At 38.2% G+C, this 23,199-nt stretch overlaps 1 protein-coding gene across 2 annotated transcripts in view; it reads right to left on the bottom strand.

The window, feature by feature from the left end:
* The window catches only part of ADGRG6 (adhesion G protein-coupled receptor G6), a 133,443-nt gene that overhangs the window by 20,020 nt on the left and 90,224 nt on the right, over window positions 1-23,199 (bottom strand). For both annotated transcript variants that reach the window (XM_090279921.1, XM_090279922.1), the window contains 11 exons: window positions 17,575-17,686; window positions 16,436-16,500; window positions 15,639-15,849; window positions 14,382-14,553; window positions 12,899-13,039; window positions 10,651-10,770; window positions 8,791-8,836; window positions 7,319-7,428; window positions 3,181-3,308; window positions 2,198-2,466; window positions 928-1,021 (listed from right to left, as the gene is read on the bottom strand). In XM_090279921.1, coding sequence (XP_090136047.1) covers window positions 928-1,021; window positions 2,198-2,466; window positions 3,181-3,308; window positions 7,319-7,428; window positions 8,791-8,836; window positions 10,651-10,770; window positions 12,899-13,039; window positions 14,382-14,553; window positions 15,639-15,849; window positions 16,436-16,500; window positions 17,575-17,686 — 1,468 coding nt within the window. The remainder of the gene's footprint in view (window positions 1-927; window positions 1,022-2,197; window positions 2,467-3,180; window positions 3,309-7,318; window positions 7,429-8,790; window positions 8,837-10,650; window positions 10,771-12,898; window positions 13,040-14,381; window positions 14,554-15,638; window positions 15,850-16,435; window positions 16,501-17,574; window positions 17,687-23,199) is intronic.

The following is a 23,199-nucleotide window of genomic DNA, read 5'->3' as shown; positions in this document are numbered from 1 at the left end:
AATGCTCTTTAAAGTTCTATAAGAGCTGACTAACATACTTTTAAAATTATCTAATTTAGAACTTATGTACTGACTTTTACTTTTAATATATCTTATTATAAAGGTTCCCTAAAGAATACTATTTATCCCTGAAGCTAATATATATTTTTTAACATATGGCAGATGGCAGTCCCCTTAAAATCCTGAAATTCCTGCCCTAGAACTTTTATTTCATGCTAGTTATTGTGGGGGTCTTTTGGGTGTTACCATGGAAATATAAACTAAAGCAAGACTTGGAGGGGAATAGGGCAGGTTTGGATACTGATCATATATAAAAGTTATAGCCACTCATGAAATGTGCAGAGTAATGTGGTGTCAGTCAGGAGTAAGCTCTTCATTCAATCAACAAATGTTTTTTAAATAGACCCACTGTGTGTTGCACAAAACATGAGAGAGGTCACTGCCAAAAATGAACAATATAAAAACCTTAGCCTCAATGGTCTCACAGGCTGAAGAAAAATTTCCAGATTATTCAAGAACTCACTGATGTCTCCAACCTCTCCATTCCCACATAACACTCATATTAGCATGGAATCATTAGTGTTACTGTCTGACACTATTATTTAACTCACTTAAAAATGAACATGAATTCAAGGAGGTGGGAGTATTATGAAATCTCCTCAAATAGAATGGGTCTTCTGAGCCTATAAGATAGTATCTTAGAGTTGTGCATTCCCCTAGCTGACAACAGAATGTTAATATAAAAAAGCAGCATGATCAGTTCAGGTTGTTGGTGGTGCAGCCGAGATCTCGGTAAAAGCATGCATGTGCACTGCAACTGTCTGAAACAAGAGACTTACTATTGGCATGGAAACTCAAACCAGACTGCGGGAAACAAAGGATACACACTCATCACAAATAAATTCCCAAGAGGTTTTTATGACTTACAATTCATCTTGTTCTTTTCCATAGCTTTTTTTCCCATAGACTTCACTTTGGTTTCTGCTTGCTAGAACAATGGACACAATGAAGGCAGGTGAACCTGTTATAGAAAGACCACGCCATGAGCAACTTTTCTGAAGCATCTGGAACTGCTTTACATGACTGATAATGGCAAGGGGAAAGAAAAGAAAAGAAAACACTCCATATCACAGAGTCAAATTTCTTACAGTTGGCAGCTCGGTTAAGACAACAATAAAATACTCTCTTTGGTCTGGAACATCCAAGTCTAACTGGCAATGATCAAAACCTGCTCTTAAATGACGGCTCTGTAAATATTTGCTTGCTTACTGGTACCCACTCGAGAACCAGAACCTGATTTGTACTGAATCTAGGGCCAGCAAATGTGGTTTCATTAATGATGCCTGTTAGACCGCCACGGTTCAGGCAGTAAGGGAATGACAGCTCACTTTGCTCCTTTCTCTATAAAGAAAAACCTTTAGGAAAAGTGGGGGAGAAATACTGAGACTATAAAGTTTTTATAGTCTTCCTTTTTCTCTCAAGAGACTCAGTAAGTGAAGTAATTCCATGTATATTTCAGTGGAGAAAGGTACACCTTCCCAATTCCCTGCAAGATGCCCCCTAATATGGTGAACACCTTGGAAACATCTCTTGTTTCTCCACTGCCATCTGAAAAAGAGATTTGTGACAAAGCTCTAAAATGCCTGGTTTGATATAAAACCCAGATAAAGAAAGGAGCCCACTTAGAAAATTCCAAACAGGCTCATACAACCACCCGAGTCTGGCAGAGGAATTGTGTTAAGAAGTTCAAGGCAAGAACTCTGTCAGTCTTCTGGTGGCACTTACAAGAGCATTCTCTCCCTCTGGTTTCTAAGACATGGGCATGTGTCTAGAGCTCAGTATAGCCAGGATTCTGTGCCGGCCTTTATATTCGGAAACATACAGAAATGCACCACTGTCTGCCAGCTGCCTCTTCAGATGTGGGTGGGCTGGCTAAGGGCACCGGAAATAAGTTTGTGGTGACTCAGGGGCTAGGGGTTTTGCCTTTACTCCTGCATTTGGTGAGGCCTGTTGAACGGTGTTTAAAAATCCTGTTCTGAGGAAGCCCCTTCCTTAGGGTATGTATATCAAATCCACATCCTTTGCAAACTGGAAGTTTCTTTTAGCAATACGATTCTTTTGGAACAGCATTTCCCTGTGAGAATGTGGCAATTTCTATGACAGTGAAAAGAAAACCAAAACTTTTCAGGAGGCTCACCCCAGCCAATGATGCAGAACTTCAGGATATAGCGGCGAATGTACGTGTTAAATACTTTAACCAGAGCAATGTACATGTGAATCGCTTCCAGCCCCATCCAGGTAAAGGTCGCGAGGAGGAAGAAGTGCAGCAGGGCCGCGATGGCGATGCAGAGAACCTCCACGTGGAACGAGGCCAGCCAGCCATCCAGGAGGAAGCTGAGGTTCAGGAACAACAGCGCTGTGCTCAGGTTCATCAAGATTTTGGAGGGATAATCCCTTCGCAATTTTCTAAAGAAAGGAAAATAAAGCTATTGGAGAACTAATATTGTAAATAAATCTTTTAAGCACAGGCAGTGAATTCATATCATGCACAGCTCTGCAATAGGTCGGGGAGCACCACCTTTCCAACGTGGTTGCACTAGGGGGAGGGCAAATGATATTTATGGGCATTTGGCAAATTAGGAAGATTTTTTTAATACTAATTTTATTTCATAATGGTCTCTGATCTTACAAAATTGTCACTTGGTTTCAACAGCTTTATTTTTCAATACTGGCAAATTCTAGAGTTATAAAAATGATATTTTTGTTAAAAAACACTTTCCTTAAAATTCTTTTGAAATTTCTTGACTTTTAATAAGGTGAAGATAATTCTTCAAACAAAATTTCCTGTTTTAGGACTAATTTTAAAACATTTGTGAAACAAATATTTTTGTCTTTTCCCACGTAAAAAAACACTGAATACAGTTTTTCTTTACTTACATGTTAATCATCTCTACCAGGCTTAAATGCCTGTTATCAATAGAAATACACTGACTATAAATTAAGATTCCACAGCTGGACAATTCATGCTGCTTGATGTATCTTAATGAGAAACCTGAACATTAAAGCAGAACTACCCTACATGACTCACAACTCACATGAAAGCTTTTAAAAGCTGAGACAATTTTCTTATGCACATTATAGAACAGTTAGCACTGAGTGTGGCAGATAGAAAATACTTACTCGAAAGCAACATATGTTAGGAGAGTTGCGGCTGAAAAAATAGCAGATATTCCACACCCAATATAGGTGATGAAGGTGAGGACTTTAGTGTTTCTTGCATCTATCTGTGAGGCAGTTCCTTGAAGGTCCTATACAAAACATGGGTAGCAGCTATAAGAATCTCTCTTTTCATAAGAATGTTTTTGTTTTATTAGGAAGTCCATGCTGGTACTTAGAATCTCAGCTCAATTTTTATTTTTTTGTTTGTGTGTTTTTTTAATAATTAATTAATTTGTTTGTTTGTTTATTTATTTATTTTTAGAGAGAGGGGAAAGGAAAAAGAGAGGGACAGAAACATCACTGTGTGGTTGCCTCTCACTCGCGATCCTGACGTGCAATCTAGTCATGTACCCTGACTGGGAATCGAACCAGCGATACTTGGCTCGCAGACCGACGCTCAATCCACTGAGCCACAGCAGCCAGGGCTTTTCAGCTCAGTCTTAAGAGGTTGAAAACAACAGTGTCAATCAGTATTAAAATTTCCACTTATTATACTCTTGTGAATCACTCCAGGGACCAAAAATGTAGCATTATTGAGGGAGTTACACATTGTTTTTATCCAATACCCCATTACCCACGCTCTTTGCACAGCGGTGTATCTCCAAGAGCAAAGCCGCTTACCCAACAGGAATTGAGGAGGAGGTCCTTGCCTTGCATAACAAATTCTCAAGCCCATTCCTAACATTGCAGGGTTGGGGGCACAGTTCAAATGGAAGCCATGGTGGCGTTTGTGGCCAAGCCCTCGGGTGTGGGTGTGCCCTGGGCTCTTTGCCTGGTAGGGAGAGTCTCAGCCAGCGACAGCCAGAGGCTCGTGCTGCACTGTGCTTGCCCGGCCCTGGAAGCAGCGCTGAGGCTCCTAACGTTGGTCACCCAGGAGCTCGGGATGTATGGGTGGGGCGGTCTTTACCTTTTTTTCATAAATGAGAAGCCACTAAGAGTTTTATGGTCATGTTTTTTTGTTTTTTGTTTTCTCTATGGACCTGAAAAGGCACCGTTTAAAATGTTAGGGGTTGCTGTGGAGTGGAAAGAGCAACACTTTCTAGCATATTTATTAAAAGTATTAACTTCACTGTGTTGAGGCAGATTTGCAAAGTCTGGGCCTGGTAGAAAATTTTTTCTTTTCTTCCTTAATCAGGTAGTTGGGCTAGGGATAAATCTTGAGTTAAGACCAGCTATTCAATCCTGGTTGGAGGAGAAAGACACCTCCTTTAGGCAGATGTTCAAAAATGGAGCCTTACTGGAAAAGAGATGTACTCCAAATTATGAAAAAAAAAATTGTTATGCTTTTAATTGTTTTCTATTAATTTTCTTTGATTTTCACCAAAAGGTCAATAAAACCTACTACTCACATTAAGGCCTCCAGTAAGGTGTGTTTGTTGTACTGTCTATGTGTGTGAAATGAACACATGGGACTTGGTTCTAAGTTTGACTGATGCAGTAAGGAGAAGGGAAAGTACCTTTGTGACACCAAGAAATACATCAAGTGAAAAATTTCAGCAGGTACATGGGCTCAGGGCTGGAGGGGACTTTTTCTATCCTTTCTAGGAATCCCTCAAAGTAGTAGAAGGACATGGGACCCCCTTGGCATGTGGGATGGGGTTCAGGTCCATCCCTCTTGACTCACAGATGAGTTACCTCAACAAATATTTCAGTTACTCTAAGATTTTAATAGGCCAGGAAATAGTCTCCAGGAATCTCCAAGGGACATGTCATTACCACTTAAGAACTGATGGCTTCTATCTGCGTCAGGCAGTTGACTGGAAAACCACAATGCAAGCCACAATCTAACATGTGAATTAAATAAAATAATGTTGTTTACTGGTGATATCCATTTACACACAATTCTCATATTGTTTTGTATTTTTAGAGAATGAAGAGTACACAAATATTTATTTCTCTGACAGGCAAACGTACTGATGTTAAAAATATAAAAATCAGCCTTACTACAAAGAAATATAGCAGAGACATTAAGTGCTTCATACACTTATATGGTGGAAGATATAATTATGGGTCTGAGGTACATTTTTGAAGCTTCTCATATGGTAAATATGTCATGGAGCAATGTAGACTCTGGGAATATCTTGTACAAGTAAGTAAATAGTCTATAAATCAAGAAAGACTCTGAACAAAGTCTTGGTGGTCTGGAGAGCTGAAAGGATATGGGCATATTGCCAGAAAGGATAAATTCTGGAAAATTTTTCTTCCAGCAGTTTCTAAGCCCACAAAACAGCCAAGGTAGAAAATGGAAGGATATCACTAAAATAATGCCTTTTGCCATATACGTGCAGTGCTAACTACTTAATCAGATTACAACAGAAAAAGTAATACATAATTACAAACTCATAATAATTTAACAACTTTGAAGAAACAGGATACTGACTATTCAAAGTACATATAAATCATCTTTGAATAGTAAATTGTGTTACTGTTATCTAGTTATCTAATATTAACTTACAATAAACTCAAACACACATAAACATACACACATATGCACACAAACACAGCTGGAGTAGTTAAATCAATTAAGCTAAAGCTTATATACCTGAATGAATAATAAGGCATTTTGTGTGTAGTGAGTAATAATGCATAAAGTGTTTTCTGAAAAAATGTCTGGTCTCATATTTGGAAAAAACAGGACATGGGAGAAAACAGTATTTTTCAAACTCACTTAGTGAAAACATGCCACAGGTTAATTGTTCATTTTCATGCTCTGGAGGTAAAGAAAAAAATATTTATATTTTGAGAAAGTTAAAGTTATTTTCTATGATTGTTGCCCTTTTAAATGGCTTGTTCTTATCATTCAAGGCACTTATGTTCTGGGTTGTCAGGAAAATTACAACTTGCAGGATTACCATAGGACAATGGCCGTTTACATTGGCCAAGTGGATTCATGAGCCAAATACTACATCACACCATCCCCTCTGCTTCCTCCCAGTCCCACAGGAAGTGGGCGTAAGATTTAAGGGAGGGGATAAACATAACCCCACGTCTGTGATTCGAATTCATAGAGCTTTATAGCCTCCGCACACATTACTACCCCCTTCTATTAAAAAACACATGTGCTTTGGTACCTTTATGGACACTATACAGAAACCACAGCTCCGCTAGGGTCTGACGGGTGCACTAGGCACCAGAAAAGCATCTGCCAAACCCGAGTGTATCAGAGGTAAGGCAAAGGCACAGGTCTGCGGATGAATTCAAACCAGTCATTAGATGTAAGGCAGCTCTTGAAAATGTGGCTGGGTGAAAAACATGTTGATGTAATGTAATTTTTGTTTAAAACCATTGGATAGGTTGACTAATCAGATGAAAACAGGGCCATAGGAAAGAAGGAAGAAAGAAAGAAAAAAGAAGAAGACAAAGTCCATGAAGGCCTGGAAGTGAGGAAAAAGTCACTGCCATCATCTCTGCTGCCGGCCTGAAGACTCCATGCTCTCCCAGTCACTGGTCTGTCCCACCAGCCTGAGGCTCGCCTAGTTCCTGGTACAAAGTGACATTTAAACACATTGAGGACATATCATAAGAAGAATTTTTTAATGTTTATTTATTGATTTGAGAGAGAGAGAGAGAGAGAGAGAGAGAGAGAGAGAGAGAGAGAGAGATTGACTGATTGATTCTTGTATGTGCCCTGACCAGGGATAGAAGCTGCAACCCTGGCATATAGGGACCACACTCAAACCAACTGAGCTACAAGGCCAGGCCAAGAAAGATAATTCTTGATCAAACTTTTCATAGTTCCCTTCCGTGTTAGTAAAACCCAGCATCTTTTCTCTTCAACTTTTCTTTCTCTCTGTCTCCCTGACTCTGTTTCTCTCTTAATTCAAAAGTCTCACAGTGGTATTCTTGTTTCTAGATTATTTATCATCACTGTTAATGCTATAGAAAAAAACAGGGTCCTTTTCTATATGACTTTTTTATAATTTTAATATAGGATCTCTGCTAATTAGATCCTTCATTAAGAACCAAGATTCAGTGTACGGATGGAAATTATCAGGAAATAATTCCCCAAACACACAAGCTAGAAAGGCTGACTCACACATGAAAAGCATGCCTTTCAAATTTATATCATTTCAAAATGAGTTTAGAAACCCTCCCGTACCATCAGAACTCCAAAGTGTGTGAGGTGGTTGCACAGGCACACGGTCTCGCTCGCGTCCGAATCTCTGTCTGCAACAACACATCCTGATGTGTTCCAAAATCCAGAACCTTCTGCAGGGAGAAGTCAACAAACAGTATGAAAATAACAATAGGTCAGTTTCTGCTCTACAATGGATGGTATCTGTAGAGAAATATGCCTCGATCTCTCCTGCCTTACAGTTTACCTGTAATACTATTTTCAAAGCTGCCAGTGGTTAGAATAGTTAAGATTTCTGGAATTACAGAATGTTAGTGCTGGGTGGGCAGCTAGAGATGATCTCATCAGTGGTTTTCAACTGTGTTCCACTGATATGCCTCAGGGCTTCTGCAAAAGTTTGATTCAAATTTAATTTCTAATGTATTAGAAGATACACTTTCATAAAAAAGAATACCCTTTTCAAATATGTTATATACTAATGAAGTCTTTGGAGATCAACACATGTTTTTCCTTGGGTCAGTCTGTGTTTTTGTGAAGACTTGAAAACACAGAAGGTCTTTCTTAGAACATGCTATTGTGTACATGGCAGTCAGGCATGCTGGCAACTTATGATAAATGCCTTTAATACATCTACTCTGACGTTTATGATATGGTGTGGAATATGAGTGACTCATATATTCGAAGAATATTTTAAGACTGCAAGATAATATCATTTTAAACTAGGTATCTAGCAAATCGGGATCTTCTCAAAACTGTGTAACTATAATCCAAACAACAGTAACAAAAAACTTTTCCGCTATGAGAAAGTATATCAAAAAAAGAGCTTCGGACATCTTCATTTACATTGCTACCAAGATGCAGGCTAATCCCACTGGGGAACCCCAAGGGCAGGTGACCTTGAAGGGGTACAGGTCGGAGGTGTTATCACTTGTCATTCCCCTCAAAGGGGGCTCCACACCTTACACCTAGTGATCAAACCCTTAATTTTGCCTTTCTCCCCTGATGGTCAAATGTCATTCTGGCAGTTAATTTGTTTCAAGTAATTTATCTCTATTCTAGCCATGCCTATATTTGAAGTCCTTTGGTGATTTTCTCCATAATCTGAGGTCTACAAGCTGGAACATTAATTGAGTGCCTCATGGGGCTCAGAAGCCCTCCTCAGAAGTGTCCTCGGAGAATGAGATCAAGTGTATGTTGATGTTTATGTAAAATGGCAATAAAATGCATGCCCTATTTTATAAATAACTGAAATCAAAGAGGTTGCTTGATTTTTGGAAAAGCCAAGCCTAATTATTTCCTCTTGCAATTAATAAAAAGAGTTAGAGAAACTATAACTTACTTCCCAAACTACCCAAACTAAAATTTGCAGCTCAGTTGCCATCACCCCTACTACATTGTGACTCACTCTGGTGTGTGGTGGAATTAAAGGAAACAGGGGTGTCTAACAATGTTGAAAATTCAGTTGTTATTTAAAAAACCAATATTTGAAAACTTACCATTTTTGTTGAGATCCCAGAAGGCACAGATGGGAACAGGCACTGCCTATATTAACATAAGAATAAACATGTGAAGTTGTATTTAAAGCAAATGGAAAATTTATATGATTTGGATATGGGAGAAGAGTAAAATGCTCAGGTTTTCACAAAGAGATGGATCAGCATTAGTCATATCAATATGACCTAAGAATGGTAGGCGGTCTAGGGGGGGAATCTCCTCTCACAAAGGCATCAAGTGGAAATCAACTATAACCTCATGAGAAATTGTGCTACTCATTTAACTAAAGGTTACTATATATGCTCCGTCATAAAATAAAACGCTATGCTTAGCACTTAGCATACATTGCAATTTTACTTCATCTTTGAAATTCTCCTCTGTGTCTAGTATATGCCTGTAAGAATTGAAAGTAAGAATTCAAATCGGTATCTTCACACCCCTGTTCACAGCATTATTCAAAACAGCCCAAAGTGCAAACAACCAAAGTGTTCGCTGATGATGGGTAAATGCATAAACAAAATGTGGGATGTATATATTACGCAATGGAATATTATCCAGCCTTTGAAAAGTAGGCAATTCTGATACATGCTCTACTATGGATGAACCTCGAATATATTATGTTAGGTGAAATAAACCAGCCACAGAAGGAGAAATACTGCATGATTCCACTTACACAAGGTACCTAGAGTAGTTACATTCAAAGAGACAGAGGGAAGATTGGAGATGGACCTGGCAATGGCTGCAGAACAATGTGAACGTACTCAATGTCACTGAACTGCACCCTTAAAAATAGTAATATTTGTTAATGTATGTCTTACCACAATAAAAAGAAATTGTTATGGATGGAGGAGCAGCAGCTGAGACAAAGGAGGCCAAAGGGTAAAACAAGGAGGTCAGAGGGTTTTGTGACAAAGCAGAGCTAGCTCTTAGATGACTTAACTTCCAAGCCCCAGTCCTTATCAGCCAGCTCACTTTCCGCCCTCCTTCTGGACTGCCTAATAAATGGTAGTATCGTGACTGGGACCCTCTATAAAAGGGGGGAAAACATGTGCCTGGCCACCTGGGATAATACGAGCCCCCATGAAATTTTATCAGATAAACAGATGACAGCCAGGGTAATGAAGCAATTAAAAAAGCATTTGCCAAGATTTTCGACAACTGTTAATCTCTCAAAAAATAAGTGAACCCTGTTCCCTCTTCGCTTTCCCTGGAGCAGTGATCTTGATTTTCAAAAAAAAACCCACCAAAATGCTAGTAGGAGGGGGGGTTAGCAGGCTAGGTGAAAAAAATGAAGGGATTAGGAAGTACACATTGGTATCTGCAGATTAGTTTCAGGGATGGCAAGTACAGCATAGCCAATGTAGTCAATAATATTGCAATAAGTATGTATGGTGCCGGGTGGGTACTAGATTTATAATGGTGATCACTTTGTAAGTTATATAAATGTCTAATCACTGGGTTGTATGCCTGAAACTAATATAATAATGTACATCAACTGTAATAGAAAATATAAAAAGACTGTTAAAATTAAAAAAAGAACCCCAACCTTTCATGGCAGGAATGTACAACTGCATCTGCATCTAATTTATCACCAGTAACATATGTATTTCTTAGAAATAGCAGCCCTTTTCTTCACTCCTCTTCTCCTTCCAATTGTTGAGTCCTAGATAAAACTAATTTCCCCTGGTTCCCACCATTTATCATAACACTAAAGCTCTATCTGACAAGCTGTTCTCCCCTTTGAGGAAAATTGTTCCCCTCAGCAAAAAGGGTCAGGTACTTCTTTTTATGGAGAAAAACAGCTCCATATTTCTCTGAAATACTCTCCTTCTGCTCTACTGCTATTTGTAGGGTGTTCCTACCTGGTTTCTTGTATGTTTGATTTTAATTCGAACTGGATCCTTCAAATTCTGGATGGTGATGTTTCCAATACTGCATGCCATCACATAACTCACTAGGGAGCCTCTCTTGGTCTCTACGTCCTTTAAAAGAAAAAAAAAATACCATGTATTAGTCAGAAGTAGACACTTTTATTTTATTTTGCTGCTCCAAAATAAGCAAGCTGTCAGCAGTTTTTACACTTAAGATCCTGAATTATAGAACATCCTGTTTATAAGCTCAAATTGTTGGCTTTCCTGAAAGAGCTTTGCTATTTCCCTTATTATACTAAATACATCGGGAGGACATTACGAGCCCATGTAGCAAGGCGATGTTCATAAAACATCCTTCTGACTGCTGTGACTGGTGCCGGGCACTGAACGTCTGAAACAATGCAAACCCATACATAATAGAAACTCATAAAAAGCTATGAAACAATTAGATCACTTCCCTACCCTAGCAAATGGATGAAGTAGTTTTCCTTTAGAAAAGTATGAAGAAAATATGTTATGGAAAATAAAAAACAATTCCTTTTTCACATTCTTGCCAAAAGCCTGTCATGTTTATTAATTTACACTAACTGGAATAGATTGAAGCCCCATCCAGAACTTCTACCTTCTCCGATTGTAGTCTTGCTATAGCTTCCACTTCAGAGACAAGATTGTCAGGAAACCAAATTAGTGAATCTCTGCCTAACAACTGGGACCGTCGGCGGTCTCTTCAGCGAGATATCTCCACTTCTTCCCCTTGTGTTTCTTGTCAAACTTCCCACATTTCCTTGGGGAAGCTTATAAATCAGTTGCTCTGGAATAATGCAGGACTTCCTCTGTCCCAAGTAAGTCTCGGCATCATAGAATATAGTTTTTTAAATTAGTTTTGTGTGATCACTCAATAAAGTCGACTATGGCTTAGGGATACTCAGCCTTTTCTTTAAAAAACAAAACAAACTCATATTTTCTTCACTATGTGAGGAGAGAATCACAGAACCCTTACATTTACTGCACGCTGCTATACATTTACTTTAAAAATGAAACATATGTTTCCTAATAATGACTCTGACTGGGAATTGCCGAAGGAGAAGATGGTGTGGAGGAGATAAGACACAAAATGGAATAAGGACAGATTCTTACAGCTGTAAGCGCTGACCCAAACCCTGCCTGCTGGACTCAGCCTCTCCACCAATGGACACCCCATCCTCACCATCGTGCATGGTTTGTGACACCTATTGCATTTTTTGTATTGTGTTTAAAGGTAGCATTACTTTAAGCCTCAAATAATTTTCACAAATGCAGTTTTCTGTGTCCATTGCTATATTAAACCCTTCAGAAGAATTACATATAATTACGTACCTGATCTACTAAAAAGTTTTATGTAGGTTGTTCCTAACACATTTGCTGATAAAATTTTAAAGTTTTGGAATACATCACTGTAGGTGATTCCATGGTATTCCTTTTACTCGTCTGTGGCCTACTTTGTCATTCCTTCACACACGACACACGGGGCAGATCTGTTAGAAACCAGTCTACTGTCCTTGAGACTTACATAGGTCTTGTTGTCTGATATACACTGGTATCTTCAATTTAATGAATACTTTTTATTTTTTAAAGAAGGGCTGAGTAAAACTCGAGACGGGGTTGTGCTTTCAAAGGCAACCAGAGGTCACCAGAGTTTGCTGGCAGTAGACTTCCTAGTATCTAGAAACGATGCCAATAAAAATGATAATATGTGCTTAGCACAATGCCACCCCACTCTGGGAATGTGTGAAGGCCAAAGGTCATTTGAAATACTAATGGGAAAACTGATTAAAGCCAAGAATTCTGCTCATTGTGTAAACAGTGCTTCCCACTGAATTAAAACAAAACAAAACAAAACAAAACCTTTCCTTTGGCACACAATTTCTTTAACTCTGAAGGTCTAAAATGCTGGAGGGCATTAAATCTTTAACAAAAGGAATGGTAAATAGTGGCTTCTCCACACATTCCATTTATAATTATATCAGGCAAGTCTTAATCTAATATCTGACTTACTAAAAATATTGAAATGAACACATCTGTTCATAGGTATGTAATTATATATAATAAATATTGAAACAATTATGTTAAATTTTTTCATTTTTCAAAATATAGTAGGCTAATTTTTCTACCTCTTGATATAATCCAAAGGAAGTTGAATTTTTCTTTTTCAATGGCACTGAATTTGCAATTGAAAAGCAATAATTTAATGAATGCCTACCTGGAAAAGTCCAGTTTTATTGAAGAAAGTAAACTGAGCTCTTTTAACTGCTGCAGAAGATTCTTGACTTAAGTTCTCAAGTAAGTTTGGAGGCAAAATTACAGATGCCAATGGATCCTCATGACCGCTTTCAAAATACATCTGTCACACACAGAGACGTATTGGTCAGTAATCACAACGAAATGGCAATGATAAACTTGACTGCCCACGCTGAGGAAGGCACGTATCACCTTGGCTAGGACCAGGGCTGCACTTTCCCCTACCAGGCACGGCCCTCTGGAGAATACCCTATGGACAAAGGCAAGGATCTCGTTGGGTTTTGCAAAAGTGGCAAAATGCACTGATTTTAACTAAGGCAATTGAGAAATCTACAGATCAGCTCACATTTTCAAATATAAGAATTACATTTACACTTAATAAATTTTGAGTTTTTCTCAAAACATACAGTGGAAAATATCTACCAATTAAGAAATGGCAAGTTAATTTGTTTGATTGCTGAGAATGAGTATCTCTGCATAGAGTAAGCAGCAGAAATTTTATGAACACTCTTGGCTGCCATTTTTCCTGAACCCTCCGATCAGGCCAAAGGGTGTTTTCCTGCAAATGGAAAATGGACTCGGAATGAGTCTGAGGCTGACCAAGTTTTCACTCTTAAAATGTCAAATTACCCCAAAGAGCCCTGAGTCTAAACTTTGTAAGGATAAAATTCTTCCTTATATTCAGACTTTGAAACATTTTATCTTGGTTTTTCTCCACATGCTACTTGTGTGTTCTCCCACATTAAGGACAATGTTTCAGTCCTTTCATTGGCCCACGCAGCTAATGTGGCCTCGCACACAGTGGAACCTTGAAAATTATTTGCTGAAGTGTCACTTGAGCAGGTCAAAGAGACTCTCCATTACTCTGACCTCAGCTTTCTTGTCCAGCCTCCCCATCACCTGCCTGTCAGAACCTTGTGCATCATTGGTTCTCAAAGTAAGGTCCTCAAACCAGCAGTATCAGCCATACCTAGAAACTCATTAAAACTAAATTTTGGAGATCCACCTTTGGCTGATTAAGTTAGAATCCTGGGAATGGGATCCTACTGTCTGATTTGACAAGTTCTCCAGGTGTGTGATGATATAGCTCTCACCTGGGAAAACCACTGGCAAAGGGAATACACTATGCTTCTTCCCACTTTGCAGCCTTCAATAAAGTTCTTTCTAAATGAATTTATCCCCACCCCACTCCCAATAGTCATGTTTTAATACTTAGTTCCACTATCACCTCTTGGAGAAGGTAAGCTGCCCACCCCTATCAGCTAGGTTCTGAAAGTATATCTCCTCTATGTGTCCCCATACCTTATAATTATGCTACTGTTAACCTTAGCTGGCATTCCTACCTGCCTGCCACCCCTGGGATCAGTATGTCCTTGAAGAGCAACAGGTAAGTGATCAGAAAAATTTTACTTGTCTGATTAGTTAACAAAACGACTAGCTCATACCTGGAAATAAGATTCATTATTTCTTGGAAGACTGATGGTAAAATTTAAAACTTCACTAGTCTCTGGAGATATGGATGATATTCCAAGAGCCAAATTCCGAGTTGCAATGTTCACAGATGATGTGCTATTTAGGTCTATCTTGAAAGCCAATTCATCAATTGTTTTTAAAGCTCTAAAGAAATGACAAATAATACCATCATTAAATAACATGTTTTAGGTATTTGCACACATACGATTTGCTGCAAGACAAAATACAAAACAAATAAAATTGTGTTTAAATTGTTTGATCTCACAAAATTACCCAAACCACAATGATAGCTGTTAATACATAGACTCATAGTGATAAATACATCAAGAGAAAAATGTATCCTTTAATAAAGGAAAATCAACAGTTAAAATAAGCCTAATCGAATATTGTTTTTAAACCTACATTATTTCTTTCCTCATATGAACAATATGTTTCCTCCTCATAACTGAGTAAGAATTAAAGGAAATAATGTGCAAAAGTATTTTATGAACTGCAAGGCACTGTAAAAAATGTGTGATTATTATGTAGATAAGGTAAGTTATCTACATAATAATTCATTTCAACAAATATAAAACTTTCATCAAAGAAATTTGGTTGAAAGGAAGGAAATAGAAAAAATTAAATATCTTAATAGTAATACATTAAATAAAATAATTGGAAACAAACCTGACTGTATAAAAATAGGTGCAACTTCTCCCTTGTCTTAGGCTTTTTCATTTCAGAAGTACAGTAACATAGCTGTGACAATTCTATGCCACAGGTCACAGGGTAGTGAATTATAGTGATCAAATTATGTCTAAAACCTGTGAGTTGCATGTTGCTAAGTGTCTTCTTCGCAAGCCAAAAAAAATAAAAATAAAAAAAATAAAATAAAAAAGCAGGGGGCGGTGGAGGTGGAGGAGTCATAAATGGAATATTTGTGACAATTTGTTCATCTTTTCAATTAACCCCAGTTAACATTTTTCAGATTAAATTAAATACTGATGATACTTTTCTGGGATTATTTACTACCTTGCCAGATGACAATCCTACTCATTTCTATATCTAAAAAAAAAAAAAAAAAAAGGGAAATTCAAAGTTCACTTTCTGCATGATCTTGGATAGATCAAAGGGTCTTCTAGAGATTTAAATTATGAAATCTGGGCAAAAAGCATTCTGATATGTGAGAAATTATATAGCGACACATGTATCCAATGAATTTTACTCTTCAGAAAAAAAGCAATACTTACTCAGAAGAAGACTCAAGCAAGTCACTGTCTGAACTGGTTAAGATATTAGAAAATATATTCATCAAAGTTGAGCCAAGAGTTATATCAATGTTTTCTTCTTTATTCACAATCCTTTTGACCTGTTCTACAATGCTGGTAATATTGGCTGAGTTTAAGGTCTGCCCATCACCAGTTAAATTTAAAATCTGATTGGCAACTTCATTTGCTTCCCCTAAAAAAAGTAACAACATATAAAGTGTTTCTTTGATCATGTCCAGGATCAAAACATAGTGTGACATTTAACTTCATAGTTTAAGCAGCAAATCAAGTTTCCTGTGTATATTCACTTATTACAATCTTCACAGGGCAATAATATTTCTTCATTCACAGAGACTAACTTCTCTCTTTAGTAATACACAAATTGTGCCCTTAACAAACTTAGGTACATAACTTGGAGAGACCAATATTCACATATAATTCTAATGGAAATGCAACCAGAATAACCGAGTAAGTATATATTTGCTGTTTAAAATAATATAAAAACTATAAAACATTGATACAAATATAAATTTGTATATTATTTTAATTATTCTCTAAAATTTTAAAACTATTTTTAATCTCCTTCAGAATGAATGCAACAGAAAATCAGAATGAGGAAAAGCAGTATTTCTTATCTTAAGTAAGTGAAGCGATCATTTGCCAGCTTTTAACATTACAACAGTATCATATAGCAGAAGAATGAGTCTGGAGAGGATGAAAACCATGAAGTAAGGTCATTTCAATTTGTCTTTGAGAACTGAGGAAAACTGTTCACTTACTTGAACAATTGGAGACATCAGGAGGCCCCCAGATAGCTAAGGATGTGTTGGAAGGGTCTCGGTAACTATGAAACAAAAATAAGGTACAGTACACCAAATAGTTGGCATAAATGACATAATTTGACTAAACTAGTTAAGAAAAATTTTTAGAATTTGTATTGATATCTATGTAAGTTTCACTTGAAAATAAAACTGTAATACATTGAAATTAAACTCATTTTATTGGAAAATAAATCAAATGTATGAATCCTGGAAACAAAATACTAGCAAAAGCTTGTAGCCTGTCCTAGGATATATCAGGTTACTAAGGTTAAAGCCATATTTGGTAACATGGGTCAAGTACTACTTTAAAAACCTTCCAGATAAAATCTGACATTAATTTCACATAACTCTGTAAAGCATATCATAGCCCACATTTTATAGATGAGGACATAGACTAAAATAAGTGAGGAATTTTCCAAGGTCTCCAGCCAGGAAGAGGTAGAGCCTTGCTTCACACTGAAGTCAGTGAGTCTCTACAGTCCCTTTCTGCCCTCCTTAGCAGGAGTCAAACACAGGGGTGGGAGTCAAGTTCCTGTTTATGACTTGCCCCACCCAGAAAACCCTAACTGGGGTGGGGTGGAGGGTGGAAAACTGGATTTTACTTTCAGTTGACTTGTCTGTGGTTTCTGTTCAACATTCGGGAAAAATCTCTACCCCTGACAGCTCCCATTGGCCCACTGCCCTAACCTGAATCCTGTCTTTATTCCTTCTTGGGCGGCCTCTTCCCCCTCCAACAATAGCCACTCCAAGTACTTTTAAAGCCTTGCCATTTCAGATGCATGTTCAGAGACTGGGAGCTGGCTCAAGTTCATCTGTATAGAAGGTGTTTGCTATAGAGTCACCCTCTGATTTCCAAATTTCTCCACTGTTCCTTGGAGAAGGCTAAATTGGCAGGTTACCTGGAGTAAAAACGCTTCAGTCGGTAACCTACCTGCCTCATTTTTATCCCTCAGGGAGTTATGATTTAGGCACATACAGAGATCCCTGTACTTCTTTCTAAACAATGTATAATGCCTGGGAATCGTGGTACAGCATGTTGTAACCCTGGGAAGGTAGATGGTGTGGAGTTTGCTGGCAAGAGTCAACAAAAGTATTACCACGTCCGTGAAGCATGAAAGCCCGGCTTCCCTGGACAAAGCTGCCTGTGTTCAGAAGGTGGGATGGCTGGCCATTGATAGCCTTTGGGATCCTCATCTTCAAGACATAAACCTATGAGAAAATAAGAACCAACATGAGAAATATTAATCTATTCATGACATAGAGGTGCAAGAGACAACAAAACAGCAATGCTTGTAATTAGCTATTTATTTCACGTACGACTAAAATACTAGGTTTTATGTTCAGAATATATAAAAACCTAACATTAGAAATTAGGAAAAATAACCATTTACTACATTTCAGATACAAAAATTATTACACTTTACAAAACCATCAAATATAAACACATAGTTAGCAGGTAAAATGAGTACAATAAAAGCTTATTCAAAAAAAAAAAAAACACTATGTAAAGTGAAAACAGAACTGAAAACTTCAAAAATTAAAATTCTTTCTGATCTTTTTGCAAAGGGGAAAATCTATCAAAGAGTGTTGTCATTGAGTCGTGAGGATATTTCCCAGAAAACTTGCCAGCTTCTCTGAAAGCATCTTCTGCGTGGAAGTCTGCTGGGGGACTTGCAAGAAGACACCCACGAGCCACGGCCACACATCTTACACACGCACCTTCAAGCTCAATCCATCCATTTTACCCGCTATTTGAAAACTCTCTCAGGAAGCATCATGCCATAAATGACTCAGATTTTACAATTTTAAAAATATCAGAATGAAAGCAACATATCAGCAACAATGACAAAAACAAACTATTGTATTTCAGGACTGAAAATAATAGCAAGTCATACCAGACTGCTAGGAACCAGTTCTGCAGACACAATTTGAACATTTAAATGATTCTCCCACCTATATTCCAAGCCTTAAAATTGTCAAGGTTTAGTCCTATTTTTTTCAATGAGTAGAAACATTTTTTCATAGACCCACTTGCAGAAAAACAATAAAGTGTAGGATTTAAATCAAACGGTATAAATTACATGCCTAGGTATCCAGAGACACTTGTTCTGGGATTCCTAAGCCTCCGAGGACAGAGAAAGGGCTGTCCTCACACGGTTCCTTTGTCATATATATATATATATATATATATCAGAGAAGGAAAACTCTGACTCCAAAAAACCTCCGCTGCCTTGCGGCATACCTCTTCAGGGGAAAGGCTAAGGGAGTAAACCCCGACAGAAAATCCGGAGCCGGAGTCCCTAAGGCGGTTTGACGTTGTAGTCAACACCGGCAACTCCTGCGGCGCACCTGAAGCCAAGCTGTATTGACTCCGTCTTTCCCTTGGACCCTTCAGCTGCGAAGAGAGGGGGGGTCTGCTGCATGGGCAACAGCAGACCCTCCATATCACCCTGCCCAGGCTCTGTAGCTTCAGCTTCACTGGAGAGGACACTCCAGCGTCATCGCAAGATGTCGATTCAACACGGGAGGAGACAGATACTGTGTCACTCCCGAGTCGGACTCCACAACCATTCTCGGCGGTGCAGATAGACTCTTAAGAAGCTACACCATCGTCTCTCAAGACGGACGGCTGCCGACGACGATATATATATATATATATATATATATATATATATATATATATATATATATATATATATATACTACTGTTCATCAAGCTACTTCTTTGTGGAGACTTTTATGTGTGAAAGGGCAGCATCTGTACCCACCCCATCCCCAAGAAGCCCCATTTGTAAATAAGCAAGCATTTTCCCACAGAAGCTCAGAAACGGCTCATGATGATGATGATGATTTGTTTTCTTCCATTTCTGTGAGATCTCAGTAATTGCTTAAGTTGATACATTAGAGATGAGTGGTTCCTCATAGAGCGAATGATACCGGCTTCTTTATTACACTGTGATTCTGGCCTCAGTCATAGCCATGGTCTTAAGAGACTGAGGAATAGCAGCTTCCCCCACCTCAACCTCCTGCATGTGTATAAGGCCAAGACTCAAAGTTTTCTTTTGATCTCTAGTAATGTACCTAATTACAATACAGTTGTAATTACAGAGAAACATTAGAACAATAACTTTACTTTCTGTTGTCCATATATTTGATCATTTGCATTTCTAAAATATTCCCATCAAACTTCATTCATTTATTCATTTAAATATTTAAGTGCTGGGGAATGTGCTGGGTGCTGGGGTGAGGAGGGAAGTTAAAAAAATATAACATGTGTTCTCAAGCTAGAGGCAATTCCTGTTTCAAGAAAAAATATATAAGAACACACATAAGTCCAGTTAATGTCTACAGTGCTCTAGGTACCAGCATACCATGAAGTGGTGGTTAAAGGGGGCGATTGTTTATGCATGGATGATGTCAGAAAAGGCTTTATAGGAGAGGTGGCTCTGGGCTGTCTTTAAAACTATGTAGGTGATTAGCAGGTGAATGGTGAGAACAGAGAAGAACAGTGTGGGCACAAAGAAAGGCTTAAGAGAGTGTGGCATGTTGGGCAAGTGTTAGCAGAAACATGAGTGTGGCTGGAGCTTAGGATGTGAATGCTGTTTAGGGAAGAATTGAATCTAGGTCTTGGATAACTCCCCGATTTCTAGTGTATTCCTGCAAAGACAGTGGTGTCATTAATGAAGACAGAAAACATAAAAGATGGAAATGTTTTATAATAAGAAATTGTCGACTCCTGGTCTAGATAGAGGCATAGGTAGACACACTTCTCCTCCTTATGCAACCACAGGAATTAGAACTAACCTCAAAACAAAAAACATGCAGAACTGCAAGAAAATTGAACTGTATGTAAATCTGACAACCAGGGATTTAAAGAAGCCACATTCATCCAGCCAGGTAGGAGGGGCAGAGTTGTGGAGCTGGGGCAGAGAGGACATGCAGAGAGACCACAGCAGTGGAAAGGGTGGTCCCACATTCATGTGCAGTGAATAAGTATTGGGAGGGATACAGTGAGAGTGATTGGTCCCAGCCCCAGGCCAGACCACACAGCTCAGGGTTCCAGCAATGGAAAGATAAAGTCTCATAAATTCTGGCTATAAGAACCAGTGGGGTAGGGGAAGCAGAAGAAACTGCTGGCTTCTCAGGAGAGTCTGTTTAAAGGGCCCACATAAACTTAGAATGTATGCAAACCCACCCACTCTGGGAATCACCACCAGGGCAACAGCTAGAAGGGCACCAATCACACATGGGAAATTTGTGAAGTGACTGGAATTGGGCTGAGGGCCAGACAAACCCTTAGAAAGCAGGCAGGAGCAGTGTCACCTCTTTGACTCCCCCACCACACAGAAAGACAAAGTGATGAAGCGGGTTGCCCCACCCTGGTGAATACCTAAGACTTTACCCCACACAACTTAACAGGTGCACTAAGACAGGGAGTCAAAGAAGTTCTACCTAATACACAGAAACAAACACAGGGAGGATGTCAAACTGAAGATACAAATAAGTATGGCCCAAAGGAAAGAACAGAACAAAACCCCAGAAAAAGAAATAAACAAAATGGAGATAGCCAATCTACCAGATGAAGAGTTCACAACATTGGTGATCAGGATGCTCAGAGAACTCATTGATCACAGAAAGACATAATGGAAGAAATGAAGATTACACTAAGTGAAATTTTAAAAAACCCACAAGAACCAACAGTGAAGGGAAGGAAACTGGAATCAATGATTTGAAACATAAGGAGAAAATCAACATTCACCCAGAACAGGAAGAAGAAACAAGAATTAAAAAAAAAAAAAACCCACAAAATAAGGATAATATAAGAAGACTCTGGGATATTTCCAAAAGAGCCAACATCCAAATCATAGGGATGCCAGAAGGAAAATAAGAAGAGCAAAATATTGAAAACTTAGTTGGAAAAATAATGAAAGAAAACTTCACTAATTTGGTGAAGGAAATAGACATGCAAATCCAGGAAGCATAGAGAGTCCCAAACAAGTTGGACCCAAAGAGGACCACACCAAGTACATCAAAATTAAAATGCCAAAGGTTAAAGATAAAGAGAGATTTATAGAAAACCCTATAGAATCCACAAAAAAACTACTCAACCTAATAAGTAAACTTGGCAAAATAGCAGAGTACAAAGTCAATATTCAGAAATCAAAGGCATTTCTGTACACCAACAATAAAATATCAGAGATAGAAACTAGAAAAAACATCCCATTTACTATAGCAACAAGAAAAATAAAGTACCTAGGAATAAACTTAACCAAGGAGGTAAAAGACCTGTACTCAGAAAACTACATAACACTGAAGAAAGAAATTAAGGAAGATACAAATAAATGGAAGCATATACCATGTTCATGGATGGGAAGAATCAGCAACATTAAAATATCCATACTACCCAAGCAATTTACAGATTCAATGCAATACCCATTAAATTATCAATGACATATTTCACAGACTTAAAAGAAAATATTTTTAAAATATATATGAAACCAAAAACGACCCCAAATAGCTGCATCAAACTTGAGGAAGAAGAACACAGTGAGAGGAATCACAATACTTGATATCAAACTATCTTACAAGGCCACTGTAATCAATACTATAAGAACAGACATATATAGATCAATGGAACAGAATAGAGAGCCCAGAAATAAACCCAGGTCTATATGGTCAACTAATATTTGACAAAGGGGGAAGGAACATCAAATGGAATGAAAAGAGCCTCTTCAACAAATGGTGCTGGACAGGGACATGTAAAAAAATGAAACTAGACCACCAACTTACGCCATACACCAGAGTAAACTCAAGATGGATCAAAGACTTAAATGTAAGCCGTGACACCATAAAAGTCCTAGAGGAAAACATAGGCAGGAAAATTTCAGATATCCCACATAACAATATTTTCACTGATATATCTCCTAAGGCAAGGGGAATAAAGTAAAGAATAAACAAATGGGACTATATCAAACTAAAGAATTTCTGCTCAACAAAAGAAAACATTAGCAAGATAAAAAGGGAACCAGCCATATGGGAAAACATATTGCCAATGATACCTCAGACAAGGGATCGATCTCCAAAATATATAAAGAATTTATATGACCCAACACAAGGAAGACAGACAACCCAATTAACAAATGGGCAAAGGACCTGAACAAATACTTCTCCAAAGAGGACATACAGAGGGTCCATAGGCATATGAAAGAATGCTCAACATCACTAGCCATCAGAGAGATGCAAATAAAAACCACAATGAGATACCACTTCACACCAATCAGAATGGCCATCATCAACAAATCAACAAACAAGTGTGGCGAGGATGTGGAGAAAAGGGAACCTTAGTGTAGTGTTGGCGGGAATGCAGACTGGTGCAGCCACTATGGAAAACAGTATGGAATTACCTCAAAAAACTAAAAATGGAACTGCTTTTTGATCCAGCAATTCCATTGCTAGGATTATACCTGATACACCAATTCAAAAGAACCTATGCACCCCTATGTTCATAGCAGCGCTATTTACAGTAGCCAAGTGCTGGAAACAGCCTAAGTGCCCACCTATAGATGAGTGGATCAAAAAACTGTGATACATTTACACAATGGAATACTATGTAGCAGAAAGAAAGAAGGAACTCCTATCATTTGCAACAATATGGATGGAACTAGAGAGAATTATGCTTAGCAAAATAAGCCAGGCAATGAAAGACAAATACCATATGATAT

This window comes from Furipterus horrens, unplaced genomic scaffold, assembly GCF_987537825.1.
Source record: "Furipterus horrens unplaced genomic scaffold, mFurHor1.1.pri manual_scaffold_6, whole genome shotgun sequence".
NCBI lineage: Eukaryota > Metazoa > Chordata > Mammalia > Chiroptera > Furipteridae > Furipterus > Furipterus horrens.
Note: the sequence above shows the minus strand (reverse complement) of the source record. Positions and strands in the feature narration are given on the sequence as shown.